This window comes from Lactuca virosa, chromosome 5, assembly GCF_052849685.1.
Source record: "Lactuca virosa cultivar CGN04683 chromosome 5, Lactuca_virosa_CGN04683_v6, whole genome shotgun sequence".
In the NCBI taxonomy this organism is placed as follows: Eukaryota; Viridiplantae; Streptophyta; class Magnoliopsida; order Asterales; family Asteraceae; genus Lactuca; species Lactuca virosa.
Genome location: NC_136430.1, coordinates 458,748,500 through 458,760,919, shown reverse-complemented (window position 1 = coordinate 458,760,919; position 12,420 = coordinate 458,748,500). Strand labels below are relative to the sequence as shown.

Genomic DNA, 12,420 nt, shown 5'->3' with positions numbered 1-12,420 from the left:
AGTCCCTTCTATGGTGAGACTTTAAGCAAAACCGAATCTCCTACTTCGAATATCATCGGTTGTCTCTTCTTGTCAGCATAGCTCTTTTGTCGATCCTGAGCTGCTAACATCCTTTCCCTAATCACCTTTAGCTTTTCAGCAATTTGATGGACTATCTTGGGGCCCATAAACTGCTTTTCTCCAGCCTCAAGCCAACATGACGGCGTACGACACTTCTGTCCATACAAAGCTTGATAAGGTGTCATCTGGATGCTCGAATGGTAACTATTGTTGTAGGAAAACTCTACCAGGGGTAAGTGCTCATCCTAGTTACCTTGGAATTCTAGGGTACATGCTCTCAACATATCTTCTAGTGTTTGAATCGTTCTTTCGCTCTGACCATTAGTCTGCGGATGGTAGGCTGTACTTAAACGCAATTTCATACCCATTTCCTCTTGTAGACTCCTCCAAAACCTTGACGTGAAACGACTATCACGGTCTGATACAACCGTTAAAGGAACACCGTGAAGTCTTACTACCTCCTTCACGTAAGCATTTGCAAGATTATCCATAGACCATCTTTCATTGGCTGCTATGAAGTGTGCACTCTTAGTGAATCGATCAACGACCACCCAAATCAGGTCGTGACCGTCCTTTGTTCTGGGCAGCTTAGTCACAAAATCCATGGTGATGTCTTCCCATTTACCCATGGGTACAGGTAAAGGTTCTAAAATCCCATATGGTTTGTGATGTTGTGCCTTAACTCTCGTACATGTTACACAATCTGCCACATACTTTGCAACATCGAGCTTCATCGTCGGCCACCAATAGTAGGGTTTCAGATCCCTATACATTTTAGTGTTGCCAGGATGAATCGAGTACATGGTCTTGTGGGCTTCTTCCATCAGAAGATCTCTTACTCCTCCCGTCTTAGGTACCCAAATCCTACCTTGGAATACCTTCAATCCTTGGTTATTCGTACCGAACACCAACGTTTTGCCAAAGCTCTCTTCCTTTCGGCCATTTTTTTCCCTCTGAAGCTTCTTCCTGAGCTTTATTGATGCTTTCCTCAATCGTTGAGACAACTTCTATTCTTAACATTCTTGGCATTTCTCTTTCAAGGTTTTCTTTTCGACTTAGAGCATCAGCTACAACATTTGCTTTACCGGGGTGGTAAAGTATCTCACCGTCGTAATCCTTGAGTAACTCTAGCCAACGTCGTTGCCTCATATTCAATCCTTTTTTATCAAAGAGATACTGGAGATTCTTATGATTAGTGAAAAGTTTTCACTTTGTGCCATAAAGATAATGTCTCCGTATCTTTAGAGCGAATACTACCGCTGACAACTCCAGATCATGAGTAGGGTAGTTTTTTTCGTGATCTTTCAGTTGTTGAGATACATACGCTATCTCCTTATCTCTTTGGGTCAGAACACAAATCAACCCAACTCCCGATGTGTCGCCATAGACTACGAAGTTTTCAAATCGTCCCAGAATCATTAACAAGACAGGGATTGTATAATGATTCCATACATTATCTCTTCATCCTAGGTAATAGTCGTAACTATTATGTTCCTTCGAATGAGTATCTAACTTTTGGAATTCTTGTCTGTAGGTGGTGCTCGATCTTGCACCCGCTCTCCATCCCATGTTGGACTTTCAATCGTAACCTTCGAGTTACAAACTCAATCCTTATTGGAGACTCCTGCTCCTTCTTAAACAGACTTAAATTAAGATAAGTTCTTTACTTCGATTACCGTAACAGACCAATAGGACATGTCCTAATGACATCTCGTCGTATGATTCAACGCTTAGACTCAGGTCATTTAAAGTCAAACTCCAGAATAGATTATACCTTCCTTCATGTTTTAATGCGATATAATCACATTCTAGCATGTAGTACTTCTAGCTACAAGCTTCTTAGCTTAACAATTTTTACAATACTTCTATTGATCGCTTAGATTATCTTTCCCTTCAATCTTCTGGATTAAGTCGGATGCTACATCGATCTTGGTTCTTTGAACCACGTAACATACTCATCTTATTCGGACTCGATTTGATATGACCATTAGGGTCGGATTAACAATCATCTTCTTAGTCATTACCGAAACGATGGTAACAACAGATATGAACAAACCATAATCAATTACTAGTTCCTTGGTAACATTGTGACTTTCCTTGATCCAAGTGCGAGTCATGTGCTTCCGGTAGCATAGGCCTCTACTACCATTCACACCTACTCATACTCGTCCCAAGTATTGTCTCGTAGTTTTCCAAGTCACCATACTAGAAAATCACACAACAGCTTAACACATCAGATAGCAAAACGAAGGTTTTATATTATTCCTTGAAACGATTACATAGGTGTTCAAGTTTACCCTAGACTATGCCTCTAATAGGCTACATCATATGATACTACCCGCATGGCTACTACATATCTTGATCTTCGGATAGAAAATCCTCACTCGTGATTCCTTGCGTTGTCACCTTCTTCGTCGAGGATTGTCTGAGATGTTCTTGCCTTCGGCTTTGGAGGCGCATTTTCTCTTGCGGCTTTATTTTTCCTCGGGCAGTCCTTAGAAATATGTCCTTCTTCCCTACAACCGTAGCACACCCTCTTACTAAATGTACACTCATTAGCGTAATGCCCAGTCCTTCCACATTTAAAGCAAGTCACCTCCCTTCCAGAGTGTTTATTTTTGCACTTCTCGCACCATTTTTCTTTACCTCCTCCTTTGCCAGACTTTGAGAACATGTTGCTCTTGTTGGACCTTGAAGACCCCTCAAATTTCCTCTTCTTTCCAACTTCAACCTTGTTGGCGGTCCTATCGTTGATCATTTCTTCGACCGACTTAGCAACCCAGATGGTTGCCTCAAGAGTTGGTGCCTGGTATACTGGCACAGTAAGTTCATCCTTACTTTGTTGATGTAAACGCCTTGTCTCTTCCATCTGTTGATCCAACATCATCCGCACCATTGCCTGTACTCCTGCCATCATGATTGGATCAGGTGCAGCTGCTACTTCTGGTGCTCTCTCAATTACTTGTGGCTCAGGCTGCGGGTTATCGTTTCCGAATTCACTTCGAGTGCTCACCATGTCAATCTATACACCAAAATCAGACGTTCGGTGTGTAGTGACGAGAATTTAGATAGAAAAGATTTATTTATGATAGACGTATAAATCTCCTTATCACTCCGAAAAGTTACATGCCAGTTCTAATACCGTAATCAAACGTTTAGAAACCTGTACACATAAAATTTCCAGATCCGGTTGACAACAGACCATAGATCCGATCAAATAATAACATATAAGGCATCTTTATATAAACCATTTAGCACATAAAAGAATTCCATGCATCTTTCCTAAAATAAACTAGTGTTCGTGTCTGAAATATGGTAGACACTCATCTCACAATCATCGCTTAGCATTCTAAGTTTAAGTCTAGAAATTCTACAAATTCCTAGTTCGCTTAAACTAATGCTCTGATACCAACTGTAACATCTCCATTTTCGCGGCCAGAAAAGACCGATTTTGTTTATGCTTTATAATAAAATCAGAGTAACTTTTTAAAGAAAAGTGTTGCAGAATTTGTCCCTAGAAAAACATGATAAATATGTAATCAAAGCATTTCCGTGGAAATGTATTTTATTCATTTTAAAACTTTGGGATGTCAACGTCAATACAGAAACATAAGCATAAACAGAACTTACATTCATTACACTAGTGATCTACATCTTTTTAATCTCTCGGTGTAGTGTAGCTTTATATCGACACCCGTGATACAAATAAACTGAGTGGGTCAGGTTGGGAAACCTGGTGAGTACACAGGGTTTTCAACCCACAATAATAAAGTTATTATGTTTCATCATCAAACAATTAACCCAATTACCCATCCCCATTATCTTATTTATTTATTAAGGATCTACCCTAAGAATCATCTATCACTCATTCCTAAGGGTTTTCCTAAGGAATAGACACGAAGTCCATCGTCGCCATGGTTTATTCACCAGGCACTAAATCCATAGTTGCCAGGGTTCATCCAACGGTTGCTAAGTCCATAGCTCTCTTTTATCGACAGTATTATTTGTGGGAGTCCACCTGCAATACATGTCAATGGGTTTTTAGAGTACACCTGGTGAACATATCGTTCACAACACCTATATGTTGCGAGCCTGATAGTGTTCAACGGACCGTCTAGAATAGTCCATGGTTGTCATCCATACTCTGCTAGATGACGGGGTCATCGTTTGGGTAAAGGTTTCTCTCATTTTTCACCCCTCACCTTCATCTCACGATCTATATCACTTTTTCATCTCGGCCTTCAACTCATTTTTCATCACCCACCAACTTATTTCATCTACCCATGTTCTACCCAACATATTAGTAGATATAAAATACATATACAGTTCAGATATGAAGAAAAAGTTTACAGCTGTAAAGAAAATACATATACGGTTCATATATGAAGAAAAAGGTCTAGATCTGAAAAAAAAAAACAAAGTTTAAATCTTTCATCCAACATAACTTTCAAAGCATAAAATACATATACAGTCTAGATCTGAAGAAAAAGTTCAGATCTTGAAAAGAAAGAAGTATAGATCTTCATCCAACATACATCTCAGGTAAACAGGTAATATATATATATATATATATATATATATATATATATATATATATATATATATACAAAGCACATAATTTATATAAAATATTTCATATCTATGTGTAAGATGGAAGTGACCATGCACTCAATTGATAAGGGAGTGATTCGGACAACACTTCGCTTCTTAAAATAATCTTCTTTGATGAAACCGGGAGGTTTGCTTGAAAACCGGGCTCTGTGCGGGCAGAGTTTTAAACCGAAATACTCTTTTTCTCGGAGCCTTCTAGCGCTCCGGGGATTTCTTCAAGTGCTAGGGAAGTTTACTAGGCTTTTGGGGGTGTTTTGGGTGGTTTATAGAGTGTGTAGAGAGAGAAAGAAGTGGGGAAGGAGTGAAGGATGAAGGCTGGCCTCGGTTGGTATTTATAGGCTGAAAATGGGGTGAACTCGTCGAGTTTCTGGCCCAACTCGTCGAGTTTCTGACCCCCAACTCGCCGAGTTGCTGGTCCAACTCATCGAGTCGGTGCCACGTTTTGTCATCTGGTGCGGAGAAAGCAATGGCTCAGATTGCGTCACGTCACCCATTTCGCTGCAGCACCCTGCCGACTTCTAAACCCCGTAACTTTCGCATACGAGCTCCGTTTTCGACGTTCTTTATATCCACGGGTAGGTGGGAGCATTCTCTACAACTTTTATTTAGACTCCATCGACTAATTATCAACCGATTTTAAATTTAACAGTTTGAGAATATTACACTGCTAAACGACCGTGTAGAATTCATAACTTCTACATACGGACTCCGTTTTCGACTGTCTTTTTATCGTTGAACTCCTATTAATGAGATCTTCAATTCTAATTTAGGTTGTGTAGGCTAAAAATCGCTCGATCTAAAATTCGAACTTCGGGTTGTGCATTGTCGATCTGAAACTTAGAAAAATCATAACTTCCTCATACGAAGTCAGATTTGGGCGTTCTTTTTATGCATGCTCTCGGTTTAACGAACAATTCGACTTTCGTTTAGATCGCTAGGGCTAAAAAGTCCTCTATCATAAATTCACTATTTACATCACGCAGTGTCGTGCCGGTTGTGTCGCGAAACTTCGACAGACCATAACTTCTTCGTTATAACTCGAATTTCGACGTTCCTTATATCTCCGGAATCGTTGTCACGACCACTACAAATTTTATTCATAGATATCGGGTTTATCTAACATTTTATTTTTGATGCTTATTTTTATCCTTTATTTATTATATTATTATAAACAAGTAATAAGCACACAAAAGCACATAATTCACATAATATTCAAATAATTCATCTTTATTACTTTAAAATTGGTTACAACGGTTGAACTAGACTATTACATCATCGCATCAATGCTTAGTCTCGAAACACGGGCGTTACACACAGGAGGGAAGGATAGTAGGATACGACATATTAAAGTTGTAGGTTGGAGGCACAACTTGAGATTCCAAGTAGCCCCGCCTCTTTTGGTGCTTCTTCTCACTTCTGGAGATGTGTCTCGTGGGTGGTCGTCTTCATTCCTTCAACCTTTGGCCAGCCCGTAAGAGTATAACATTAAAAAAAAATATGGGCCCCTAAAAATATTGGCCCTGTGTAAATGCACAGGTTGCCGATGCTCTAAACCGGCCATGGTAATGAGAAAGGAAATGAAAGAACATAAACACATTTAACAAGCTTCGCAGGACACTCGGTATCGCCACTAGGAGTAGTATCGTTAGTATTAACCTTGCAGGACCATCATACATATGAAAAAAAACACACAAACATAAAATTTTACAATCATCCAATGCAGCCGCTTATACGATCCATGACCTAATCAGGTTTTTGGAAGAAGTGCCATGAAAAGATCCAGTGCAGCCGCTTATACGATCCATGACCTAATCAGGTTTAAAACACCAATATGATATGGGACTATTTGTAGCGAACCACTAGTAATACCATCTTAACGCTGATAGTTGAAGAAGGTACCCGGACAACGAAAGAACAAACAGGCAATCTAGACAAGTCGAAAACCATCGTGATAAATAGCGCATACCCGGACCAAGGAATCCGCACCAGATGTACATTACCAACCTCACTTCGAGAAAACTTGGTTAACTTGTTAAGAGAATATGTTAATGTATTCTACTAGAAACCAACATACATGGTCGGAGTACCAAGACAAATGATTGAGTACAAACTCAATGACATGCCAATAACAAAACTGATTCGGGAACAGAAGAGAGGTCAATCTGGAGAACGCAATAAATCCATAAACAATAAAGTGGATAAACTACTAAACGCGAGCATAGTTCGAGAATCTTTATTCCCATCCTGGATAGCTAATCCAGTCTTAGTGAAAAAAATATGACGGGCAATGGAGAATGTGTGTTGAAAAGATTGCTACTCGCTTCCAGCAATCGATGAAAACATAGAATCGTTAGATGGACGCAAATGGAAAAGCTTTAGAAACTGTATAAATATTTTTTCATTTAAAAACCATATTTTTGTTTAAAATACAATGTATTTTACATTCAAACCATAATATTACTTATAAATATGCATTAATTATATTATAGCAATAATTTTTTTAATACACAACTTTAATATGAGTTTGGAGGTGTGAATGCACAATCATAAAAACTAATTTGATATCGGAAACATCAAGGTTCAGGGTCGCTTTAATTACCAAGAAACCATTCGTTGTATATATTCATGATTTTTGGTTCTTGGCTTCTTGCAAATATATACTTCTTGATTTGTTGGAAAATTATAACATCCTAATAATACATGAAAAACTCATTTATAATATTATACGGTTATAATATAATTAATACATATTTAGTTTGTTATCTATATAGCTGGCATATCTTAATATGATTGTCTTCTCTATTGTCGAACTACACATTTTAACTATTATACCCTATTTATTATACATTTATATTAAATTTACATGTTTCCAATGTACGTTTATTATTTAGTGAAAATTTTATGTTTCATTTATTTTTTTTATATATACTTCTTGATTCCCATTGTATTCATTCCAACTTTATTTACTTCGGTCAATAACTACATAAAGAATATGGTCCAACATAAATTTCATTAAATGACGAATACAAATCATTTTTATATTTTTTTTGACTAGTTTACCCTAAGTTTAATTTTTGGCTCAAGTTCAATTTTATTTTATTTAACAATTCTAACATACTAAATCTTCAAATTTTAAGATGTTATAATTTTCCAACCCATCAAGAAATATATTATGTTTTAAAAATACGGTTATAATATAATTAATACATATTTATACATACCATTATGGTTTGAATGTAAAAAACTTTGTATTTATATAAAAAATATGGTTTGAAAACAAAAAAAAAATATTTACACGGTTTCAAATGTAAAAAAATTATTTATACGGTTTCAAATGGAACAAAAAAATGATGTCCAATTTGGAACAAAAACATAGAGTGTCACATCATCAAAATTGAAAAAATAATGATTAATTTAGAAAAAAAAATTATTGTTAAAATTGAAAAAAAATGAAAACTTTATGTCAAAGTTGAGAAAAATGAAAATTTAATGTCTTTTGTGACTTTTTTTTATTTTAAATTTTGATACATCAGCATGTCACGTCATAAAAACAACACGTCATCATTTCACGTTAACACCTGCAACTAAAAAATAAACAAAAAACTCACATATATTTCCTTGTGTTCCATCTATTTCCTTGTTTTCTCTCACATTTTTTGAAGCTTTCTCTCTCTACTTTCTCTTACTAAAATATGATTTTTTGAATTTTTGGTTGAAATAAACGAAACTCATATTTCTTGAAGTGGAATCTGATATGAAGAATTGAAATCTGGTCTGAAGAAGGTACCCTAGCTGTTGTGAAGCTCGAGGTCGTCGGAGCCACAAAACACCTTAGGATCACCGCCATAAATCACCACCATTCTCCAATTAAGCAAAATGAATTTCAGAAGTGAAAGGAAAAAAACCCACCTTCCTCTACCTTCGATTTCCACCATGTTTTCCTCAAACAAAACCTTCTTCATCATCAATTCCCAAATCTATTGCGCCCTTAATTTCAGTTTTTTGACGAATCTGTACTTCCTCATAAATCAATTTCTCATTAGGGTTTTTCAGGCCACCAGTAGTAGAACATGATGAATTTGGAGGTTGAATACGAAGTTTGAAAATTACCTTCGTCCACTGAAGAATTGCTCTGATGAGCATCAAGGGTTTTTATACGTCACCAGTCTATTTCTCGAACAGATCTGACGACGACGCAACCGAGGAAGATGAATGGTGGAGGCGACGTTCCAGATCGACAACAACATTTTAGATCGTTTTCTGAAAACCGAAGACAACGATGACGATCTAGATCTGAAGAGGGGGAGCGTTTACAAATCACCGAAAAATTGAGGGTTCGTTTGTCTTCGACAAAAATTGATGCTTTTGGGTGGTGGCATTCATCTTTTCTGGTGGAGGTGGTGGTGTTCCGGTGGTTATGTTACCTGTGAGAGAGATGAGAGACGAGAGAGAGAAAATGAGGGTTGGGGAAGGGAGTGGGGTGGGTCCTGGTTTCTATTTGTTTTTTTTCTTAAATTAAAATGTTTTAAAGTAAAAGAAAATTGAAAAAATAAAATACAGAGGGTAAAATCATCATTATAACAAAGTTCAAAGAAAATTTGACAAAAATCGCAACAAAATAAAAAGTTTGGACTTGTGGTGCTAGTCCAAACTTTTTTGGACCAAAGTGACAATTTGGAGCTAACCACATGGATCATTTGTGCAGTTTTGTCTAATAAAATTAGGTCTAAAAGGAAAAAGATGTAAAATGTAGGGTTTTTTTTAGGGAAAAAAACAAAATAATAAATAAAAATTGAGTTTTTATCAAAATGTAAGTTTTTTTTATTGAAAAAACCTTAATTATAATGCAAAGTTCATAGTCTACCTCCTTGTAGAAACCACGATCCAGATCTGCTTTCTGTAGAAGCTTGTACTCCCATGGAGTTCTTTGACGAAGAAAGCAGACCCAGATTCGTCCTTCAATCCCGATCAACCCCAAAAACTACCCCCAAATCCGAAAACCTTGATGATCTCCACAAGCCTGCTCTCTTTGTCTCTCTTTCCCTCTCTGCCCTCCTCCTAACCCTCTCCCTTTTCTACTTCCAATCTGATCCTCTGCAATCCATCTTCATCTGGTTCTCATTATCTCTCCTCGTAGGCCCCTTTGCTCCTCCCTCCCTGACCGCTGGCGACATCCGGGTCGGTCTTGGTCCGGCCATCCAGCCCCAAAGTCCTCGACAAACCCCAGAACCCGAACCATTAAAAAGATCAAGATTCAAGACAAAAAAACCCGATCAAGATTTCATATCGGTCCCGGCTGTCGTCGTGAACGAAACTCCAAAGCCCAGCAACAAGAGCGATTCCAATGTTATTGTGGTGGAAGATAAAGAATGGAGTGAAGGAGATCTGGAGTTGTTGAAGAAGCAGATGGTGAAGAATCCTGTAGGGATGCCAGGGCGGTGGGAGGCGGTGGCGGAGGTGTTTTCTGGGCGCCATAAGGTGGAGAGTGTGGTGAAGATGGCGAAATCGATGGGCGAAAGGAAAATCGGCGACTCAGATTCTTTTTCAAAGTTTTTGAAAGATAGAAAGGCAGTGGACAAGAGGGTTGATGAGGTTATCGAGAATGAAAGGGAGCAGGTCAGTAATGGTGGAAGTTGGAGCTCCGCCGAGGACATAGCTCTGCTCAATGCTTTAAAAGCTTTCCCTAAAGATTCAGCCTTGAGGTGGGAGAAGATCACAGCTGCTGTCCCTGGAAGATCAAAGGCGGCTTGCATGAAGAGGGTTGCTGATCTTAAAAAAGATTTTAGGAGTTCAAAAGTTTCTTCCGAGGCTTAAATCTTAATCAATCAAGAGGTAATTGTTTTATCAATTGAGCATAACATTTGATTCTATAGCAATTTTGAATGGATGATGAGATGTATGAGTGATGTAATTCTATAGCTACTGTTGAAACTATAAAGTTATTAATTTTAAATCTCCATAATATATGTGCTAAAGATCAAATTAGACATGACAGCTTCAATCCATTTCTTTAATTTGGGATCTTGAATCCACAGACGAAATTTGCTTAACTGGGATGGAAATGGAATGCATAACAACAACTACTAGTAAATCAACATAAGGAAGATTGTGAATGGCTTTATGTTTGAGGAGATTGATGGGTCATTGCTTAATTCGTGTATCAAATGCTAGTTGGATGACTATTGATGAAACTTTACGATTGTTAGTAATTTATAACTTACTTTAATATAATGATTTTGTTACCATATAATTTCTTTGTTGGTGTTTATTCAATGACAAATACTGCTCAATGGAAATGACAAAGAGAGCAGCAAAGGGCTTTGCAGAATGTTAGCATGAATGCAGTTAAGCAATTTGATTTGCTTTATGTGTTTTCTGCCAAATAACATACAATTAAGCAATTTGATTTGCTTTATAAAAACCCAATTGACTTTGAGATTGCTATGATAATAGATTATGTGTTGTACGCATTTGGGCCTTTTTCTTTTTTGCCTTGTTTATCAAGTGGGGTCATTAAAAATCTTTACTGACTCTGTCAAGGTGGTTTGCAATATTTTAATTGATTCTAGCAATATTTACACTGATTATGTCTTTATCAAATGTGTTTTATTGGATTTTTACAATACTTGTCTAGATATTCTGGTGAAACAATCCTTTTAAAAGCCATGCATGATGGATTGATGGTTTAAAAAGTCAATTAGTATCTATTAAACCATCTTTACAATCAGTCATAAAAGAGAAAAATATCCTTTTTAAAAACCGTGGATGATCAAAGTTTCCAAGGATCCAGGGCTACTTGCTATGTTTTTTTTTTGAAAATTCTATATGTATAATATATGGCCAAGTTGTGCATGTATTGTATAGTGTTCTTTTATACACGTTAGATTAAGAATGAGCGTTCTAAGATGCATCGGAACAAATAGTGGGCCCTCCTTATATTCTCCCATAATATATACTAGACGTTTCTAGAATTCGCAAAATCCACATTAATTTTTTTTGTCTTCTTTTCTTCTGAAACAATGAAAACCCCCCAAAGAGGAAAGTTCTCTGAGCGAGGTATGTTCTGACTAATCTTTATTACTTGTGAAAGCCAAAAATGGTGAAAAGTTATGATTTTTTGGTGGCTGTGGCTAATCTGTAGGCATTTTGGGCATTGGTGGTGATGAAGAAATGGTTAAACATTCAGCCACAGTAAATAATGATTTTAGTGAAGATGAAGTTGATACAGCCTCTGAAAGTGAAGATGATAGCTATATGCAGAGTTACAGACATCAAACGCTTAGTAGTTTTTCATCTGGACATTGAAATGTTATGAGTTTCTTTTCATTCAAGTCCGTAAGAAATTTTTATACAGGGATTTTTCTGGGGTTAAAGATATGTCAGTCACAAGTTTTGTTTAGATTTCTTTTGGAAAAATATTAAAAAAGTATGTTTGTTTGATTTCAAAAGTCTGAAGCATACAAAGAAAGGCCTTACTCTCTCTGTCTCTGACTTCTAGTGTTAAAATGTTGTGAAGTTTTAACTAATTATACAACTTGTTATAACATTCATAAAATTCTGATTGAAAGGTTCTTTTTTTCATCTCAAAAGTCAACGTCTGACCTTCTATATTGCACAAGTAGATAGTCACAAACGATGAGAGTTGATGCATTGAACTTGGATGATTGAAGTTGAAGTATTTGACCCACGAAAGCTACCAAGAGCCCTGAATTTGACTAGTGCACCCCGTGATCATATTATATTAGATGA

At 37.0% G+C, this 12,420-nt stretch overlaps 1 protein-coding gene across 5 annotated transcripts; it reads left to right on the top strand.

The window, feature by feature from the left end:
• The first annotated feature begins 9,514 nt into the window (after positions 1-9,514).
• Positions 9,515-12,153, top strand: MAMYB (Duplicated homeodomain-like superfamily protein). Of its 5 annotated transcripts, none has more exons than XR_013711071.1 (3): positions 9,515-10,503; positions 10,707-11,727; positions 11,813-12,153. XR_013711071.1 is itself a non-coding variant. In XM_079050573.1 (3 exons), the coding sequence occupies exon 1, from the start codon at positions 9,589-9,591 to the stop codon at positions 10,483-10,485; it is 897 nt and encodes a 298-aa protein (XP_078906699.1). In that variant the 5' UTR covers positions 9,515-9,588; the 3' UTR covers positions 10,486-10,503; positions 11,708-11,727; positions 11,813-12,153. The 5 variants fall into 5 exon arrangements, 4 of the variants coding, with proteins under 4 accessions (XP_078906699.1, XP_078906697.1, XP_078906696.1 ...); XM_079050573.1 differs by having other exon boundaries at positions 11,708-11,727; XM_079050571.1 differs by lacking the exon at positions 10,707-11,727.
• Positions 12,154-12,420: the final 267 nt, after the last annotated feature.

Excerpts from the sequence above, each read along its gene's own strand:
- MAMYB (XM_079050571.1), top strand. The coding sequence starts at position 9,589 with ATGGAGTTCTTTGACGAAGAAAGCAGACCCAGATTCGTCCTTCAATCC.